The sequence below is a fragment of the Gracilinanus agilis genome, chromosome 6 (assembly GCF_016433145.1).
Source record: "Gracilinanus agilis isolate LMUSP501 chromosome 6, AgileGrace, whole genome shotgun sequence".
In the NCBI taxonomy this organism is placed as follows: Eukaryota; Metazoa; Chordata; class Mammalia; order Didelphimorphia; family Didelphidae; genus Gracilinanus; species Gracilinanus agilis.
Window position 1 is genome coordinate 111636729 of NC_058135.1, and position 22049 is coordinate 111658777.

Here is a 22049-nt window from a genome sequence, read left to right on the forward strand (position 1 = left end):
ATTTGAACCTAGGCCCTCTGACTTCAAATCCAGCATTCTTTCCCTGTACCATCCTATCTGGCTTGACTGTAAGTGTGTGTGTATACATATACACATATATACTGCACACACATGAGATTTTTTTTAAATCATATTAGAAGTAGCCTCTGTTAGTGATGAGGAACACTTGGTGCTAGAGATTCTGTACCTTGTTACTGAACAGTTAGGAAGGATAAGACACTGATCTACAAACTATACTCCCCTCCCCACTGACTATTTCTCTTGGCTACTTTCTCTTTCAAGCAGATAAGCTGAAACAGAGTATAGCATTCTGGGGTCAGAATAGCCAAGTTCAAATCCTGCCTCAGAAAGAGCTATACTGTCCTAAGATTCTCTTCCCTCATCTTTAAAAATAATTTTTTTTTCCTAGCTCAAGGACCTAAGCCATATAGTTGCGGTAAGAGAATGCACATAGTGTTTAATAATTATATAAAAGTGCTACATAAACTTTACCACTCTTTATCAATTTGAGGAATTAAAATTCATTATTTCTTACAGCTGTGGACCCAGGTCTCACTAGCAGCCTCACTCACAGGATTTAGATTGTCCTCTCTTCGCCTTTCCAGAAGCTCACCTGAACTCTCCCAGAGCTTCCATCAGATGGCTGATATAAAATTGTACTCTGTGACTTGATTCTGCTATCTTTCGGCAGGAGATCATGGCCTTAATGGAAAAAAAAAAAAAGCAGACAAAATTACTTCCCAGAGAGGGAATTCCTTTATAACTCATTTTCCTGGCTTTACTAACCAGTGTCTATCTTTTGATCAATTTCAAACACCTACAGTAGTAATGGCGTTAAGGAGCCAGACAATTAGAACTTTTCCTGAGGAGATCCAGCACTTCATCTTTAACCAGTACCCAGCAATTCCCCTGATATTGCTCTGATTCACACACCAAAGGTTTCCATGGTGAGGAGTAAAGAAGTCCTACACTACTGCTTCTCCATCTCACCATTAGACTGGGGTTCATTACCTTTTCAATTGCACTTTTCAGCCTGTTCATATGAGATTCAAAAAGAGGGAAGTGAGAGAAAAAGAAATCCTGGAAATTCTTCTGTGCCTCCTCTTTTTCAGACAGGGAGAAGATAATGCTGATGGCAATTTTCTTCCTTCGAACTATAGCAGGATTAGAACTGCAGGTCTCATCAGCCAAGCTAAAAGTCTCTTCTGTTGACCTGTGCACAGGAAAATTGGTCTGTAAGGTTGGCATGTATCTGATCACACTAACAAAGTTAATCCTGCAACCCCAAAGAATTATCCTAGAGCCAGGGCAAGAGTCAGAAATGCTTCATAGTTTGAATTTGAAAACATGCAAAAAGTTTATAAACTATCCATGTCCTTTGAGACAGTGGGGTCATTATTAGATATGTACCCACAAGGAAATCATATACATCAAGATATAAAAAAGAAAAAAATTGAAAACAAAGACTGTCTTTCAATTTAGGATTAGGTGGACAAACTGTGGTTTATAAACACAATGGAATATTACTATGCATTAAAAAAAACAAGAAATGAGGAATTCAGAAAAGCATGGGAAGACCTCTATGAATTATATATCAATATATATCAATAAAGTAAGCAGAAAAAGTAAAAGTAATTAAACAATATAAACCAAAATAACACTGAAAGAAGCCAAGTGTTAATTACAATGATCTAGCTTGTCCCTAAAGAACAATGATGAAAGAGAAGCTCCCGAGTCCCCTAGGCACTGGGAGATAGTTGCTTTACTGCCTGGATCTACTTTAACTGTTTTTTGGGGGGTTGGAAAAGGTTCCACATGTGGGAGATAAGAATAAGACATTACTGTATTATAAAAACAAGATATCAATAAAACTTATTAAAAAGAAAATTTATAATTTGAATCCAGAACTTAATCTCCCACTAACTGATAATGTTGATCATGTCTTCTCTATTTCAGAATTTTCCCCTTCTGAAAAACTGGAACAGCATCAGGTTACCCCTTACTGTTTTCAGTAATAAGACCACTAAAATGATTTTTAAAAATTCCTCAAACCACTTAGTATGTTCTAGGTACCTTTTTTGAGTGACTTCATTATTAAATAGTGTGATGTAGGAAGGTAGGCAGAATAGTGGGTTGAGTGTTCAACTTGGGAGTCAAGAAGACCTGAGTTCAAATTCTACCTCAGACACTTACTAAGCTATGTGACCTAGACTATACACAACTTCTCTAGGTCTCAGTTTTCACATCTAAAAAGGGAAAGTATTGGTCTTCATGGCTTTGAATGTCCCCTCCAGTTTAAATCTATAATCCTATGATCCTAAAAATTGTTTGGAGGTATAAAACATCTGTTCTGAAATTTCTATTCCTTATACCTCTTTTATTTATCTATATCCATAAATAGAAGGGATTTAAGTAGATAAGGATAAGAGCTAGAAGGGATATCTAATTAATCATCACAACTGGTATTCTACCTTGAATTATGCTTGATCACTTCCTGGCAGGGGCAATCTCAACCCTGAAAATAACTTTCCAAGTCAGCTAGGTGGCTCAGTGGATGGAGTGTTAGTCCTAGAGACCAGAAGTCTTGGGTTCAAGTCTGGCCTCAGACACTTCCTAGCTATATTACCGTGGAAAAGTCACTTAACCCAATTGCCTTCCCCTTCCCACTCTTCTGCCTTGGAACCCACATTTAGTATCAATTCTAAGGCTAAAGGCAAGGGTTTAAAGAAAAACAAACTTTCCCAGTGCCATCAGAACCACTGGTCACAGCTGCCATTTAACCACCATGGGTAGGATCCATGTTAATGACCCTTAATGGTAAGACCTGTCCTCGGTAACAACAAAATCTTGAAAATCTAAACCAAGTCCGAGGTATACTCTGCCCCTCCTCACTGTCTTGCTGCCCATTTATTCTCCCAACCAAACCTGTGGACACTGCCCAGAAAGAATGCAATCACAGCAGCAGGGTTAATGCTTTCCAGAAAAGGAGGTGTGCTAAATGACATCCATTTTCTGACTCACCAACTTTGGGACTAGACAGACAATAGCTTGCTTCCCCACCACTACTCCCCCATATAGAGAGAATTCCTTGATGGTAAGGATTGCTTCATTTTTCTATTGGTACCTCAGGTATCTCAGATAGTTCCCTCTGGCCTCTAGGACCAAGGAGCTCTTCTGCTTCAGCTGGGCCTCCCAGAACCCCTAGCTTCCTCCAAGTTTCAGATCAATCTCCTTTCTGTGATCCCCTGTTCCATTGATTCTGGGTGTGGGTATATATGAACGTCTCTCTTCAATCAGAATAGAAGCTCCTTGAGGCAGGGAGGGTCTTGGTGTCTTCAACACCAAGCACAGTGCCTGGCTCATGGTAAGTGCTTAATAAAATGCATGTGGACTGACTTAACTCCTTTGGGCCTCAGTTTCCACATCTGCAAAATAAGAATGTTGAACTAGATGACCTGTAAGTTTCCAAGGCCTCTATTCCTATGCTCCCTTAACACCATTAGTGAGCTACAGAAGACCTAGAATGATGACTTTCAGTTTATAGATGTATAGCTGGAAAATCTTAAACATCTAAAGACTGCATTGCCCAGAATTCCTTTCTGTATTACCTATAATGCTTTTCCTTTTGTTTACATTTGTGTGGTCACTTTTATATAAGTTCTAAGACTCCACCTCGCTTTTTCTTTTGCTCCTGGGAGTGGGCTGGTTAGTAACCTTTTAGTTAGGTCTCTTTTGCTAGTTATATTAATAAAACTTCATTAAATATAATATCTTAGTTATATGAATATTAATTTTAATCTCCACATAGAGAAGAAGAAACAGGAATGGAGTTTATTATGAAGTGAAATTAGGTATGAACTATATTGTCATATAAACTCCTACTGTTTTCATTTTTAAAACATTAATATAAATATCTCCCAAATTTGCAGAAATTATCAATTACCTTTTATATGCTTAAAGTGTGGAGTTCTTATTTTTCTATCTTCTGAGGGACACAAACTTACCATTGCCATTTCCAAAAGGATCACTGAGACAAGGATGCACCAGACACTATTCATAATGCAAAGTCTTTAGGAAATCACAAGGACTGCATCACAAAAATTACTGAAGCTTAGACTAGGACCCAATGACCTTCTCTTGAAAAAATCATTTTAAGGAAGGCCCTCCTTTCCCAAACATGTTACTCAATTCATATCCTCCAGTCAGGACATGTCTTCTCTGAATGGCTACCTACCTTTTTCCCTCCTGAAGTTACAAGAACAGATTTCATTTTATCTTCCAACATTCTGATTCGATATGAGAAACATTTTTAAATATATTAATTTGCATTTACGTTTCAAAATAATCCAATCTAATTAAGTGGCTTCTCTCTACCAGGAGCTATGCTAGGGCTAGAGATGAAGGGGAAATAAAGTCTTATTACTCCCATTCCAAACTCATCCTTTCCTTTTACCTCTCTCTTTCAGAAAATATTAAGTAACATTTCTGAAAAGGTTTTGTTTTATTGATTTCTTAAAACAAAAATTACTGATCTGAGCCAACTTCAAGAAATTCCTGATGAAAAAGGCTATCTACCTCCACAGAGGAAACTAAAGGATTCTGAATGCAGATTGAAGCATACCTCATTCCTCACTTTATTTCTTTCATAAGTATTTTTCTTGTATTAGCAACATGTGTCTTCTTCCACAACATGTTGAACATGGATGTGTGTGCATGATAGTACATGTATAACCTATATTACATTACCTCTAATCTTGGGGAGGATAGAGGAGGGCAAGGGGGAAGGAGAGAACATGGATCACAAAATGTCAGATGATGATTTCTAAAAATCATATTGGCATGTAATGAGAAAGGAAAAATGTAATAATTTTTTTAAAAAATCAGTCATTTTCCATTAAATTCCCACACCTTCCCTGATAACAAATAACATTTCACCTAATTCCAATGCAAACTATTGTTAATAAGTCAACAAGTAAGTTTCCCCATCAAAGTGAATATATACACTTTCTCAGAAGTTCTTTTTCAAACTAGCCTCTCCCTTAGGCCCATCAGTCCCAGTTCTATCAAAGGAGAAAGGGCGCCATCTATTGGGAAGATGTCAGGATGCCATCTTTGCCTATAAGTAGCTGGTGGGCTAACTCAGCTACCTGGGCAATCAAACAACAAGCATTTATTAAGCACCAGTGCAGGCATACTGTGCTAGGAGATCTGCAACGAGATTTTGGCTTGTAGTCCCAAGTCATCCTCAGAATCAGAGATCCATTAGGCTGGGGACCTCATGGTGATATATTTGAAATCATTCCTGACACACTATAAAATATCTTTAAAAAGGATTATGCAAATAAATAATGGAATATATAATATATAAATGGATATAAAAATATTTACATATATACACACACACTATGAAAATGTTTTACATGACCACACATATATAGCCATTTCTAACTGCCTGACCTCTCAGGGATAAAAGAATTTTTTTAATTCCCTTTGTCCATTTTGAATTAATCACTCTTGGGCAGTGCTAGGCAAATTAGGAGGCTGTGATTGTTTCCTGTGAAGTGGGAGAGAGACCGGAAGTGATGTGGGAAAAGGACTATAAAAGGTGAAGCAAAGGAGAAGAATTGATTCCTTCCTTGGCTCTTCAGGCTCTTCTTCCTCTCTCTCAGTTGGCACTTTGGTGGGGACACTCTCTTCAGTGTGGGCTCTGGTGAAGGCTCTTGGCGGTCTTGGCCTCATGTGCACTGAAGGTTCTTGGCAGTTTTTTAAGCAACTCCTGGTTCTTCAGATTTTGGCTTCCTGATTAGGACCTTGGATTCTGGTGAGATTCGCTTTTGGATTTGCGTTTAGTCTGGAGGCACTAGGATTAGGACTTAGGGTATTTGTAGCTAGGTGATTTTTTCTACCTCTTTCCTATATTTCCCACTTTAATATCTCTACCTTGCTGTAAATAAAAGCTGCTAACAGTCCTTTTGACTTAAGAAGCTAATTATTTTTTATAAATGGCGACCACAATATATATTTTTTAAATTCTTATATTTGTCAAACCCATTTTTAATTATTATAAGGAAGTGAAAGGAGAGAGGGTGAAAATTTGGAACTCAAAGTTTTAAAAAATGAATGTTAAAAATTATTTTTATGTGAAATTGGGAAAAAACAAAATATTATTTAAAAACAAGTTAAATAAAAATAAATTGTTTTGACATGTGTAGTAGAAAGAACTTGTTCAGCAGGCAAGAAACCTGGGTTCAATTCCTGCCTCCAACACTTGCTATCTCTATGATTTTGTGTTAGCCTCAAACTCTCTGAGCCTGCTTTCCCACTCTTCAAAATAAGGGAGAGTACTAGGTGATTTGAGATCTCTGCTATTGTCACTCATGTCTATGACCTCACTTAATCCTAAGAAACCAATTAGGAGTATGGGGCACTTAACAAATGACAAAACTGAAGCAGAGAGGTCAAAGGACTTGTCTGGGGTAGATAGCTAGTTGGTAACAACATCAGAGCCAGGATTCTTATCTGCTGATCCTGAGCTCTTTCTGGGACAAATATATTAATTAGGTGACAAATAACTCATGCCAATAATTTATAGATTTCATGCTTCCTTCAATCTAGCATATTAAACATTATGTAAAAATATTACACACCAGCAAAAACTGAAAATTAAGGAAGTAAGAGAGAAACTGGGAGAACATGTTAAACAAACCTGGAACATATTGTATCATTTAAAAAAACTAAACCATTTTAGAGGAAATTGGGAAGACCTCTATGAACTGACAGAGAGAGAAGTGAGCAGAAATAGAAGAATAATTTATATAATGACAAAACCATTTTAAAGAAAAACAAGATTGAAAGACTTTAGAATACTAGTTAATGCAATGCTAAACCATATTTCCAAAGGACCAAATGAACCATGCTACTTGCCCCCTTAAAAGAGGTGATGGACTTAAAAAATGCAGAGTGAGAGATGCATTTTGGATGTGGCCAATATGGAAATTTGTTTCACTGAACTGTACATATTTGTTATTAGAGTTTAAGTTTTCTTTACTTGTTTACTGTTGGGAGAGGGAAAAGAAAAAAAGAAACAATAAATGTTTGTAAAAATAAATAAAATTTCTTAAAAAATACCTGGTAGGCACTATAAAGATAGAGGCAAAAATGAAACAGTCTCTCCCCTCCCTTCAGAGGGTTTACATTCCAGAGGAGATGGTGAAATGACATTTCACAAATCAGTCAGTCCAAAGGTATATATAAAATAAAACAAAGCCATTTCAAAAGGCAAAGAATCTCTTTACAACTAAAGGAAATCAGGCCAGGGAGCCTGAGCTGTGTTTGGGAAAAAGCTCTGGATTTGGCAAAGCAAAGAGTAGCATGGAATGCAGACAGAGTGACCAATGCAAAGGCAAGGAGAGAAGTAAGGGCCCATAATTTGATTAGAAAGGAGAGTACCATCAGAAAGCTCATGAAGCCTCTGATGAGAGCAGAAAAAAATGAAAACTGAATATACATCTGATAGGTCTTCTTAGTCCTCTAAAAAGTACATATGTGCATGTTGAGTAGGTTGCACTACCAGATGGCCATAGAATCATTCAAGGGCAACAGACTTTAAGCAGGAGGCTTATTACATCCTCCTGGGCAAGCCTCAGCCACCTGTGACTCAGGTGTGAGCCAGGCTAAGTCACTTCACCTCTGGGACTTAGTGATGACAAGAAGCTTCACCCATGATGCTGAACAGGCCCTCCTGCTTTGAGAGTCTATGATTCTGCATCCTCACACTCAGACACAACATTCCTAGTTTTTCTGCACACAATTTTGGGGTGAGGGGAGGCAATTAAACTACCAGAAGCCTCAGATGAAATATAAAGTTGGGGTTGAGGAATTTCTCCTTAATGACATCATAATGCGTGAGTAAGTCTTTATCGGTTTGAGAGGATGATAGGGTGGCTCATGGATAAAATGTCCTGGCACTAAATGAGAAATATGGCTAGGAGACTCAGTCACTTCTCTCAGGCCTCCACATGAAGATGGCAAGTGTCCCCCTCACCCCGCTGCCAGGGCTCAGAAGTGTGGAGCTCATCACCCACATCACACCAGACAGGGAGGATTAGGCTTCAACACTGGGAGCAGAGGCAGGCAGTCAGGCAGCTCCTGGCAGTGAAGTCGTGAGAGCCCTGCAAAGCAGCTTCCCTGGAGAAGGCCTGTGCCTAACAGGAGCTGTGGCAGAGCCAGATGGATAGGGTATAAAGTCCCACCAACATCCTCCACAAATATCTCCCTCTCACATCTAGGTGGCTCTGATCTCATATGATCTTCATGACAAGCCTGGGAAACAGATGCACTATCATCTCTGTTTCACAAAAAGGGAAACTGAGGGGAGAGAGTAAGTGACTTGCCCAGGGTCTTACAGCTAGCAAGTTCTGAGCTGAGATTGAACTCAGGGCTTCCTACCTCTAAGTACAGTTCTGCCCACCACCTACCCAGGTGCCTCTACTTTAGCTTACATCACACGTACCAGGCTTTCAGAGGAACTTGTGACTGTCTTTGCTCCCCCGGCTGATGGCCCACATACCCCCACTTTGAAATCTACCCCCTCATTCTGGGCCCAGCACCAGTGCCACTTCCTCTTGGTGCTCCCCTAACAAGCATAAACACGTCCATTCCCGCACTGCCCCCCACTCCCCACCCCTTCCCGGGCTCTCTCTGTCCTCAGTCCACCCCACACAGAATATCCTGCTGTCCTGGGGCGGTCACGCTGCCTCCCTCGCCCTCTCTGCATCTCCAAAAGGGCCGCACGCTGTCCTGCACTCAGCTCATATCCAATAGGCTGATGAAATGCACTGAATGGAGCAGTGGCCAGAGCGAGGGCCACAGGCCTAAGCAGCGAGGTCACGGCCCCCCAAGCCAATCCCCGAGTCATAAAGAAACCGAAGATGAAGGCAAAGGCGCCTTGAGTACACGCGGCTGAAGGGAGCAGGAAAGATGGTACAGTGAGGGAGCAGGTGTGTCATGTAAGCAAAGGAGTCCTGTAACTCCTAAGCCCTGCAGGCTGAGGCTCATCTCTCTGACTGAGGTACTCTAGTTCCAGTGCATGGCCTCTTGGGTAACAGCCCCCCCAGACTCTCCTGTGCTCTCAGAAGAGGCTTCCAGGCCGAGGCCTTCCTGTTTCAGCAGAGATTCTGACCACCACGGGCCTCACCTCCCTTGTCCCAAGCTGGACTGAGCTCCCACAGAGCAGACCCGCTCTTCTCCCCTTACTAAGAAAAGGAAAGTTGCCACTCACCACCTTGGGACAATGCCATTTTCTAAACTCGTTGTTTGGCTCCGGAGCCAGCGGCGCTGGTAACTGCTAGAGGAGGAGGAGGAGGAGCTTGGAGACGGGAAAGGTGTGATCAGCAAGCTGCTCAGGGAAGCTGCCAGAAGGAATAATGGCATAAAGAATTGATTGATTCAAAAACATTCTTTCAGTGTGTACACGGTAGAGTCCTACCACTCACATCCAGCAGATGGCAGGAGTAGGTTTTGTTTGTTAGTTTTTACTTTCTCAAGATTTTTTCCAAAAGTGGGTCTGGGCTGGCAAAGGCTACAAGTGATCCTACACGAGAGCTCAGATGGGCTCCGCTTCCCCTTGGGGCTAATCCACCCCTCCTTAGGTAACAGAGTGGTCCCTAGATTGTGGAGCCTCGGGAGATCCACCAACCTGCGCCTCCCTGCCCTTGAGACAGTGGTACCTTTGTGGCCAGCAACTTTCTGAGATTTCTACACCGTTAAGTAAAACAAGCACAGCTTCTCTAAAATAGAAGTCTTACAGGCTGGAGCTCAGGCCTGGCCCAGCTGACTACTCCTGCTTGTGCCCCTCAGGCCTGGCCCAGGCCTCACTAGAGCCGGGAATGACTGGGCCAAATGCTGGCACATGGCTTTCCTGAGCTAGTTTTGATTTCAGATTTTTGGATTTGGAGCTGAAAGGATCTGAGAGATTATTTAGCCCAGTCCTCATTTTACAGATGAGGAGACCAATGTGAAAAAAAGGTGAAGTGACTTGCCAATGGACCACACAGCCAATAAGGAGAAGAGTCTAAATGTGAACCTAAAATATATAACTACAAATGTTTCCCCTGCACTAAGCTGCTTCCTTCCTTTTTTGAATAAAGAAACTATCATGAATCCAAGTTTGACCTTTTCCAGTTTGGTTAGAAAGCTCCACCTATTTGCCTAGGGCATTCTCCAGGGACCCTCACCCCTCCCAAGTACCCTTTACAAGATAAAGTTTGGGGGGGGGGGGGCACAGCAGCATGACAAGTCAATAGTAGTGGCCCTACATATTCCAGGAATAGTCTCTGCTTTGTGTGCCTAAGGACCTACTATGTTAGCTGACAGTAGATATTCTCTTTAGATATTCCTTAAGATGATTTTTTTTAATTGAGCATTTTTAGAATTAATTTGGGCAGCAGCAGGTTTTAGTTAAATCGAATTTCTTGAGTAGTCATGGCAACCTATTGTTCCAGAGGTGCAGAAGGAGACATCGATTGTTGCCTCCCACCCCATGTGCATTTATCGTGTCTGCTTTTGTCACAAGGGAGGCCTTTGGTGTGCTGGGGAAACAACCTACTATGTAAAATGGGGACAACACAGCTTCCTCCCAGGAGTACGGTGAAAATCAAATGGGATAACATTTGTAAAGTACTTAGCTCAGAGCCTGACTGAAAAGCAGGTGCTTAATAAATGCTTGTTCCCTTCTTAGGCCCTGGGGCCAGGAACACATACAAGGCACCCCCATATGAATGGTCTAATGGAATACCTACTCAACCAGGAGTCTGGATCCCTAGTTTCTAGTAGTCATTAAGTCTATCCATAGCCTTGCTCAAGACACAACCAGGGAGGGACAGGAGGAGAGGGAAGGAGGGTGACATTTCAGTTTCCTCATCCATACAATTAAAAGGTTGGACTAGGTTCCCTCTAAAAGGCCCTTCCCATTTTAGTGCACCGCATTTATGATTCCTCCCTTCTGGTAACCAAGGCTGAAACACCATCAGTCAGAAGCATGTTTTGTTGCCCTAGAATAGAAACAAGAGAGTACCACCGCCTTGTTTGCTCCAGAGACTCCTGCCAAACTCTGTTGAAGAGAACACAGTCCTTGGCACTGTGACCCTAAGATCCATAAAGGAAATAAATGTTTTGAGCTTCAGCAGCTCTCTGCTGCTTTCAGAAAAACATACAAGTATCCATCTGTCAGCCCATCTTTCCAATCGATTTCATTTGACTCCCCTTAAGCTCCCTAGCCCTGTCTAACTGGGGCCTGGTTAGTAACCCAAAGATGGCACTCCATTTCTACCTCCATGTTTTCTCCTGGATAACCCCCAACTCCCACATGCCCTCTCCAAACAGCTCCTGATAGAATCCCTGCCTTACAGCTCAGGGGTCACCCCCTCCTAAAAGAGTCTCTTCCCAAGCCTCCTAGTGCTAGGCCAATCAAACAACCAGGTTGTTACTTTACTAAAGGAGACAGAAAATGTTTTTAAAATTAGTGGATATTATTTAGTTTTTACTTGTATACAATTTCCCTCCATGGTTTTTTTTTTGGGGGGGGGGGTTTCTTTGTAGTTCTAACATCTAGCAGAATTCCTGGCACACTGGAAGCTCCTAAGAAATGATGACTTAATTGAATTATAGGTAAGATTTTTTTTTTTACTGTGTGGTTGTTCAGAATATCGAAGTTTATCTTAGTTACAAAACTCTTTTTAGTATTTTTTTAAAAACCAATAAGCTCAGCTATAAACAATCAAAGTTAAAGATCTTAAAGAACCCACAAGTACAAAGAATAACTAGCACTTCAGGACTGCAGTACCCTGGGAACTCTCTTTCTCAGCAATCCCTGCATTTGAATCGAAGTGGCCACCATATATGGCTGGGATAAAATCAGCTGTTTTTGACAACCTAAGTACATTTCCATTTAGAAGAACAGGAAAAATTCAGTCTTTTTCTCCAACACTTCCCCTAGCCTGAAACCTGGCTTCCCCTGATACCATAGTTTATCCCCCACCAGCCACTGATTACAGGTCAGGAGCCAAGGAGAAGGAGGGCAGGGTACTCTTTCCTGATGCTGTTTCCATATCACTTTTTCCCTATCATCTCCCAACTCTCCTTTGAAAGACTCTGCCTATAACTAACAACCTTTCCCCCAACCTCTCCAAATCTACCATATTTGCCATTCTCCAAACCTAGGTAAACCATGATGAAGGAACTTAGCTACAAAAAAGAGACAGCCTAGAGTAGTGTGGCATGGACACACACATTTTCAAATCTCATTTCTGATACTTATTTATATATCCAGACAATCAAGGTGTCAGAGCCTCAATTTTGCCAACTGTAAAATGGGGGCGATGATGCTTACTATGTACTCCTCAAAGGGCTGGGATGAGGATCAAATACCATGATGTATTATTTTGACTTGGCTACCTTTGAAGGAATAGGGCACCCTCTTGGTGCTCAACTGAGGGTGAGGACATATAAGCATAAAACAAAAATTATATTTTTAAAAAATGCTCACTGACTTGGCCTACTCAGAACCATTCCTTCTAGAAACATGTAAATTAAATTGCTTAAATGAAATTTAAGCAGAGATTTGAAGCTTATAACAAAACTTAAATAGACTTTAAGTGATTTAATTTCTTCTGAAGATGAAAATAACCTCACTAAGATTAGTGGATAAGGGCACATCTGTGAATAACAAATATTCCCAGGGAATAGCCAATTCTAAAAACAGGAAAAAAGCAAAACTCCTGCTGAGAAAGTAGGAGGCTACTTTTCTCATTTTTGTCTTCTTCTGATAGCTCAGAGGTCTGGGATCTCTACCATGTATAGGAGGTTGCCCTTGCCCTACCTTGTATAGTATCTCTTCAGATACTCTGCTCTCAAGCCTGCTTCTCCAACCCTGCTAGTCACTCTCTGAGGATACAGTCAGAATCCATTCATGCTCTAGGGAACACTTCACAATTTGGCTCCAGCTTGGCATCTAAACTGGCTTGCTTCTCAAGGAGGCAAGAAAAACTGGTTCTTGCTATAGCCTCAAGTCTGAAATCTGAAGAACAAATCCAGATGTTGGCAAGCTAGGGAGAATTAGTTTCCTCAAAACATGCTTATGGCTAAATGGCCACCCAGAGAAATTTGAATCTAATTTCTCCCCAGACCCCAATTTTCTTTTTCCTTGGATTCTTCAGCTTAGCCCAAGGCAAAAAGCTCACTTCTGCACATTCCCACTGGGAAGTCACTACCAGCCCCTTTGAAGAGCTACTCGACTTCCTGCTTTTCATAGAACAGGAAAGACCAAAAAAAAATTCAGTTCTTGACTAGAAACCACAACTCAGTGGATCACTCTGATCCCAGGTCTCAGCTGAGGCCTGACCTTGCCTACAAACTTGCCAAACCAGGGCCAAATCCAACATTGGCCCTGATCTTGCTAGGCCTTAGATGAAAAGGATTTTTCCCCTGGCAGTTGGGCATCTGGTATAGTTGCCTCCTTCTCATTTAAATGATTGTTTTAATGTACACATGGTCTTCTTATGCAGTTATGTCATTTGCTCATAAAACGGATAAGTTTCCTTCTTGTCTGGGGCAGGCCCTATCCCTACATTTATAGAATCTTAACATTTGCAAAGAAGGCTCCACACAGGTCATCTGGTGCATCCTCCTGTCCTGGGAGAGTCACCCCTTACGATATCTTAGAACACAAGCCTTTGCTTGAATATTTTCAGTGGGGAATTTTTCTCCCCTTGCATGGCATCCCATTCCTCTTTGGACAAGTCTGTTCAAAAGAAGTCTTTCTTAAATGGGACTAAATTCTGCCTCCTCTCACTTTTTCCTGTGTCCTCATTCTGCTTTCAGAAACTATGCAGAAGTCTATCCCCTTGGTTTATGGCAGCCTGATTTTGGAGCTCTTGGGTCCAACCCAACCCTTTCTTTAATTAGGCTAAATATCACCTGTTTGTTTAACCAATTCACACAGGACAGGATATTGGGACTTCCTCCAAGAGTTGGAGTTTGTTAATGACACACAAAACTGAATTCACTAGACCAGGACAGAGAACTGAGTATTTTCTTCTTTCTTTTTCATTTAATGCCAGCTCATTTCTTGGAAAAGGAACTTAAAAGTTTAAATTAGCTAAGTTGCACCTGAATTTCCCTCACAAATAATGTTATAATCCAGGATAATCTTCCTGAACAATAATCACAAATACTATTTTTAAATCAGGTGTGAAAGCCTGGTTATCCATATAGTATAAGAGAGCCACTGTGACATGATCAAAGAATCACTGATTTAGAGATAGCAGGGACACCCCAGAAACCATTTGGTTTAGCCTTTCATTTTATATATGAGGACACTTAGACCCAGAAGCCAAGTCACAAAGTTAATTGGAAAGAGGTAGGATTTGAACCCAAGTTCCCTGACCCCAAATCCAAGGGCCCTTTTCTGCTATATCCACAGATATAGTAAACAGAATGTCTGACTGCAGGTCAGGAGGTATAGTTTGAATAATGGCTCTAACTTATTACTTCTGTGACCACAGGTAAGTGATTTCATCTCTAGTCTTCAGTTTTTTTCATCTGTAAAATGGGGGATCTCATTGGGTGGTTGTTAGGGAAGCACTCTGTGACCTTAATACACTAAAGAAATGTGAACAACTGGGTGAGCTGCTGAACAGCTTTCTGAAGTATATGTGAATCAAACAAAATGGATAATTCAGTAACGAGTCATAAAACACCATTTAGTTTTATTTTTAAAGATTTCTTGGGAAGCTTATACTGAATCTAGGCAAGCCTATAAGGCTGAGTAAAGAGTCAGCAAAACACTGCAAGAGAAGAGATACAGAGTGGCCCAGAGTTGAGAGGACAGGCTCTGTGCAATGGAGCATTCCTGCAGGAAGCAGACCAGTGAGGCATGTCCTGGGCTCATGCTGCCTCCTGAAGATCGCAACAGAGGGATCATGGCAGAGTACTCAAGTATGAGCACGGGCATCCTCACCACATTCTCTCAGCCCTCAGAGGAGCACTGCAGAGCAAATAGCTTTCTTAAATCAAAGGTGGCAATGGAAGGCCCAGAAGTTAAGGGGGCTAGACAGCAGAGACCTGAACTTCTGAGTGTGTGAGCCCTTTCTACAAGTCACCATGGAGTTACCAGCAAAAACAAAACACGTCTTCGATTCTACAAGCCCTGCACATTTCTCCTTGACTGGAGAAAGGGACATTGCAAGGTAGATTAAGAACCTGACTGAATTTGGGACTTTATGATAGTAATGCTGATGTAACTTATGAGAAAATAAGCTTAAAATTGGGATGGGGGGTGGGGGAGAGTGAAGGGAGAGAAGCTTGACATTAAGAACAATGTGCCTCTAAAGGAGAGGGTCGCTGAGGCAGGCCTAACCTGGGAGCCATTATCTTAATCCACAAACAGCTCTGAGCCTGCACTTTGGGATTTCTGAATACACTTTTCTGATGGAAAGAGACTGCTTACTGTCAATTATGAAATTAGCTTTTGGGAAAAATCTAAATCTGCCTCAAGGGAGGCAGACTGGGTCCATCTTCTCCAAGACACTATCACTTCCCAAAAAGCTGGCCTTGGAGCATCTACACACACAGCACCAGGAATCCACACTGATCATGGGTACCAGCGGGCAGGTCATGGAGACTTCTAACATCCTAATTGGCAAGCACTTGCCATCATGTGCCTGGCAAAGGGCTGATAATGAAGAAATCTTGATTTCATCTTTTCATTTTCATTCTCAGTTTTCTCATCTATCTATATATTTTAAATCCTTACCTTCTGCCTTAGAACTGATACTAAGAATCAGTTCCATGGCAGATGAGCAGTGAGGGCCAGGCAATTGGGGTTAATGGACAGGGTAACACAGTTAAATGTCCGAGGCCAGATTTGAGCCCAGGACCTCCCATCTCTAAGTCTGGCTCTCTACCACTGACCCACCTTCCTGTCCCTTTTCTCCTCTTTTTTTTTTTTAAAGAAATGAGAAAACTAACGTGTCATAGTCTACATCAGGAAATTGTGAACAAATCATCTTGTAACCTTACCATATTTGTTTATAGAAATTATTATTATTATTATTAGTAGTAGTAGTAGTAGTAGTAGTAGTAGTAGTAGTCCAACAAAATGAAACACATGTACCTGATCGGGCAATCCCACTGTCCCTGTCTTCATTCTGGCCCCTGCTAGGCATATCGACAGGAGTGCTGTGTGCTAAGATAAAGGCAAAGAAGAAACATGTTAATAGGATCCTTTATGTATGACACTCAGCTCCAAAGGCAGGATGGTTTATAAAATACCTAGAAGAATGCTGAAGTGTCAACAGGACTCAGGGCTGCCAGGACACTAGGAGTCTGGAATAAGGGTGGTCACTGGCAGATAAAAGCAGTAATGTGCAAAGAATGATCACACAGTAAGCAAAAGAAGACCACCTGCAGCATAGCTCCTCTGTGCCCGAGTCAGCTCCCCTTTGGCTCCAAACTCATTCTCTTCCAGATAGATATTTCACTATTATTCTTGTCATCCTGAGAAGCAGGCAGCTGTACTTTCTAAACACTTCAGAATAATTTTCATTTTTTTAGTAGACCCTCTGTATAAACTAGAGGAAAAGAAAAACAAAAATAGAAGGGAGGAAAATCTCCCAATATTTAAAAAAAAAACCCTTTTTTTCTGACTCTGTTTTTCTCTTATTATGGGACGACTCAGAACAAGCAGAAACTGCTGGGCACACCTTGTTAACCATGGCTGAATACCCAGATGGATAAGAAAGCAGAGCATCAGAGGCTGCCACTAAAAACTCTTGATAGTGTGCCACAAAGTCAGGGACTCAGAATACTATACAACTCTTCTAAGCATGTTCACAAATTTAAAAAATATATCAACACACAAGCCACACTCTAAGGAGGTAGGAGGTTGTTTTCTCTTTCATTAGGGCATCCATTAGCCATGGTGGTAGGCAGACACTCTGTGAAAAGGCACACTGAGAAATGATCACCCATTCCAAAGAGGGCAGCCCATAGCCAAGGCCTTCTCCAACTTGGCATCAAGTCAAGATTGACTCTAGCAATGTCATTTCCACATCCAAAATTAGCAAGAGCATTTAAAGCTCCTATTTCATCCACCAGTCAAGACCAGGGCCATTATACCTGGGAAGAATGTAGGAACTCATATCAGTTCCATTTAAATAATTACTGGAATACATTTAAGGAAGTCAAGAAAAGAGAAAGAAGAGACTCTCGTGCTTTTATTAAAAATTATTTGGGTGGGAAATCTATATTAAGTGAGAATGCAGGTGACTAATGGATAGAAGATACAGAAGCAAACATAATACCTCATAACAGCAGAAGAGACTCAGGGAAATCAGAGAATGTAAAGCTCTTAGAAACACTAAGGGCTCATTTCTGTTCAAAACCAGCTAATACTTGGACATCAGCAGAGGAACACACACAAGGTTCACTGGTGATGGAATTTTGAAAATGTCATGTACTTGGCTGGATCAGAAACCAAATTCTGTCACCCTGAGAGCCCTTTGGGTTGCTAGTGAGACTTTATAAGGGGATTTGTGGCTAAAAACAACCACAGGGTTTAGTATATGTGTGGGTCACACTGAACTCAGCATTCCACACAAACCTGCAAAAAAAGAAGCGCTCCGGGTGAGCCGGAGAGGTCCTCCTTCAGCCAACCCTTGCAGCAGCTTGCCGCTGCACACCTGAAGCACGCCTGGAGACAAGAACACATGGAATAGGCGAACAGAACATAGCAAAAAATAATTACACGTTAAAAGACAAAGCAGAAACAAAAATGTAAATGAAAAATCCAAAGCAAACTGAAAAGGAAATCAAACACAACACACACACACACACACACACACACACACACACACACACACACATCCAGGACATATCAGTAATTACAAATGCTCTTTAGTTGTTATTGTTATGTTTTTTACCTAGGTTACTTCCAGCACGACAAGGACCCAAACTATTTTGATTTGAGCCTAATTTCCCCAAATTAGGATCTTGATTGATGTATTCAAAGCTGTCTTGCAAGCTAGAATCCAAAGAAGAAGGGAGAAAAAACAGAAAAATGTCAACAGAAGTAACTAGGATAAAAAATGCACTTTCTAACACTTTTTTTAAAAAGCCAAGCAAATCACCGATATAATAGTGATTCTATTCACTAAACATTTATTATTAACTCTATGCAGGGTACCAGTCTGGTGGATGCTTGCTATTAATAATTAAAAACACCTCTCTATGAATGACTCACCTCTACTAAATGGAAACAAAAAGAATAGTTTTTAAAGGATTATTTAGGGCACAATAAAATAACCTGATTTAAAAATGAAACAACACAAATACTAAACCTCCTTCATACTATTAGGGGAGTGATTGACCACTCTGGCTTCGAAAACCTGTTACATTGCAAATTTCCTCAAGGATTTTTGTACTTCAGTACTTCAACTGGATAGATATGTGGGCTCAGTGATAACTGCATGTCTATGTGCATGTGTGTTTATATACACACATGTGGCAGCTTGTCCAGGTGGGAGGAGTTAGAGCAGATAGACTCAAAGAATGAGCACCAGGATACATCTTAGAGATCACCTAATCCAACTTACTTATTTTATAGGTAAGGACACAGAAGCAATGACTGGGCCAAAATCACAGAGGAAGAACCTATATATATTTCCTCCAAAGAGGATCCACTCACAATATTGGAAAGTATTCCTTTGGTACCTTGAGTATCTCAAGAGCTCCACTGTAGCAAGAAGCTAGCTGTATGTTAGAGATTTATAGTTTCATGCACAATCTTCTTTTTCTGTTCTACTTGAACAAGGGATGAGGGAATGTTTGTTTTATTTGGTGCTAAGTTCAGAATTCAAAATAAGCAATAGCTTTTTAAAGAGCAATGATGCAGCACCAATACTTTTTTCCTTTCTCAATAAATGATCAGCTGACTCCTTCTCTAGTTGTGCATGCCTTTAATGACTCTTTTCTGCCACTTTTCCCATATAATGCCAGTCAGATCACGCTCACCATTCAGTTTTCCATCCTCCTTTGGTTCACTTACAGTTCTGATGTCCCCAAAATGGCAGGCACTCTGATCTGCAGCTATCACACAGGGCAGAATTCTGGTGCTAAGAAGACAGGCTTCTGGAGTAATAAGCAGCTTAGGGTCTTGGAAAATACCAGGTAGTTTTCTAAATGTAATCTACCTAACTCTCTTCCAAACTCACTATTCATCTGCATTGCCTGTCTAAGGTTCATACACTGATCTTAACGGAGAGTACTGAGTTTGAGAGTTGTGATCCTGAAGTTCAAGGGCCAATGATGACACTTTGTTGTCTGAGCATGATGAGTTTCTTAAGTCTCTGTGAGTCTCAGCTCCTATAGCTACAAAAATGGGGATAATAACCCTTGCATTTCATTTCTCACAGGTCTGTTGTAGAGAATGTCATCTTAAAGCACTAGGCAAATGTGACTTTGAATTAATATAATGGTGGACTAACTCAGTAGACTATTTATCCAGGTTTTTGGGTAACACATCTTTCATCTACTCTTTTTCCAGCATGAACAAAATCTCAATTCATGTAATCATGGATTTTACTGTCACGGCTTTACAAGATCCTAGGTCTCAATGGTATTAGCATGGTGATACTTGTGAGTGAGAATATTTCATATCAGGATGGAATCCTTCTATTTGGACTATGTACAAAACAGCCTCTAAGCCACTAGTAAATACTTTTGTTGAGAATGTCTCGTTGCTTTATGCTTCAGTTGATCTGATTGCTTAACAAGCCAATGAATAAAGTTATCATATTTATATCTGCCACAGAAACTTGTGCTATTTCAACACATGCATTTGAGGTGCCTTTTCAGAGTAAAGTAAGCCTTTGAAAATGAAGTTCTGAAGTATACCACAGGCAGCCCAGTGATACAGTAGAGTGGTAGACCTGCAGTCTGGAAGACCTCAACTAAAATCTGGCCTCAGACACTTACCAGATGTGTAACACTGGGTATCTCACTTAGTCTCTGATTTTCTCATCTTAAAATGAGAAGAATATTAACATCTACCTTCCATGGTTGTTATGAGAATAAAATGAGAGAACATTTGCAAACACTCTGCAAACCTTAAAGTGATATATAAATGCTAGTTACCACCCCTTCATCTTGAGCAATTGATGGGTAGGAGCTGTAATCATCTTTCAGATAGCCTATTTGCTGTACAAGGTCATATGATCAAGTATCTCTGAAATTTATAGTTGGGTTATTTTGTTTTGTTTTTGCTTTGGGGCATAATAAAACCAACTGCTCTATTTGCATCTCCAAAGAGAGACTATTAACTTTCCTATTTAGCTGTGCCTCCTTCATTTCCTCTGATTTTATTTTTAAAGAGGTAGTTTAGTACCAACTTATTAGTTGTTCAATAGATTATACAAAAAAAGGAATACCAACAACAAAAAACTGGGGTGCTTTTCTTTGTCCCCACTTTGGGTTACTGAGGCCAAAACAGTTTCACCATGCTCTCTATGGATTTGTTAATGATAAAGCTATTTAGAATGGTATCAAAAAAAGAAGTCTAGAATAGTTTTTAGCTAAAGACTGTTAACTATAAGAATATAATTAGACGAATCATATTAAAAGCTGAGTTAAGCTCAGAAGTTCAGCTACAAAATAGAGAATTATTTACCATAAGTAACAAAAGATAGAATGCAGCATAAAGTATTAAATTTAAGTACAATAAACAGTAAGTTGTCCATGAGTTTAAATACTAATAATGGATTCAAGTTACCTGCCATTCATCAAAAGCTAAATACTCATATACACTAAGATTAGTTTATTTCTCTTTTCCACCTTTAAAAGGCAATTTATTCTCTATTGTAAAAAGTGATATATTAGGAAAGGCAGCTAGAATGAATATTTAAAATGTTTTTTTTGCTTTATAGTATGCAACCGTTAAAAAAAAAAAAGGTTTAACCTACTATAGAGACTATGCTGGTAAGAACAACACTTGGTTAAAAACAAAAATGTTTCTTATGTTTCTAGACATCCTCCAGGCATAACTTCAAACTTATTTTCTATTAGTTTAATTTCATTGGCCATACCTTATTTCACATAGGGCTTTTTTTACTCCCTTATTCAAGCTTGAAAAGTTTACGAAATGTGATAGGGTTTAGAAGATCAAAGTTAGGGAAAAATCACACTGGGGAATTATAATGTTCTGACTTAGAAGCATAATCAAGAAGAAAGAAAAAAAAAGAATTCCAATAGCTCCAAGGATCAGGAAAGATCCTTGCTGAAAATATACAATGTACTAATGCTGGCAAGCATCAAAGGTAAAAAGGCTTCTGCTCAATGTTTTTATTTTACCTTTTTAAAAAAAAAACAGGGTTGACCAAATCAATTCCAGCTGCTAAGTCTTTTGATAAAAGTTCATTTTTTTTAAAGGGATAGTAGAGTGCATGTAAAAAAGAAGGAAAAATCCCACATTTACAAAAAAGCAGCCAAGTATACATGTAAAGTTGGACTCAGAGTAAAAAGACTCAACTCTGCCACTCAGAAGTTGGTATGACTTGCACAAGGATCAGTTTCTTTATCTGTATAATGGGGATACTATTATTTACTCTATCTTGGAGGAGTACTGGGAGGATCAAATAAGACAATATCATAGACTGTTTTGAAAATTATAGAGCATTCCATGAATATAAAATATTGTTGTTATTATTTAAGAACACAAGGTCAAGACCATCAAAAGTTGCCAGAAATGGCTTTCATACAAATTAAAAGGGCCATGAGTGCCAAAAAGAAGATAGCATGGCAATCTGACAGAACATCACTTATGTAGTCCATTTCCCCCCATTTTCCATTCTCCATGGAGGAAGAAAGCTCTTTGAACTCACTCCTAGGGGCAGTGGGTAAATTCTAAGGCCAAATGTAGATTAATTCCTTTCTCATCATGAAATTTTATTAGCTTGAAGACTGAGTACCTTAAAATAATAGTATATTCTTTTTTCTTT

The 22049-nt window shown here is 40.1% G+C and overlaps 1 protein-coding gene across 2 annotated transcripts in view; it reads right to left on the minus strand.

Annotated features, from left to right (window-relative positions):
• FNIP2 (folliculin interacting protein 2) overlaps nucleotides 1-22049 on the minus strand; it is a 145520-nt gene that overhangs the window by 49600 nt on the left and 73871 nt on the right. The window contains exons 6-11 of one of the 2 annotated variants that reach the window (XM_044680701.1): nucleotides 17979-18079; nucleotides 17660-17749; nucleotides 16172-16243; nucleotides 9281-9410; nucleotides 1012-1213; nucleotides 614-702 (exon numbers count right to left, since the gene is read on the minus strand). In XM_044680701.1, the coding sequence (XP_044536636.1) occupies nucleotides 614-702; nucleotides 1012-1213; nucleotides 9281-9410; nucleotides 16172-16243; nucleotides 17660-17749; nucleotides 17979-18079 (684 nt within the window). The remainder of the gene's footprint in view (nucleotides 1-613; nucleotides 703-1011; nucleotides 1214-9280; nucleotides 9411-16171; nucleotides 16244-17659; nucleotides 17750-17978; nucleotides 18080-22049) is intronic. The other variant, XM_044680702.1, reaches the window with a different exon arrangement.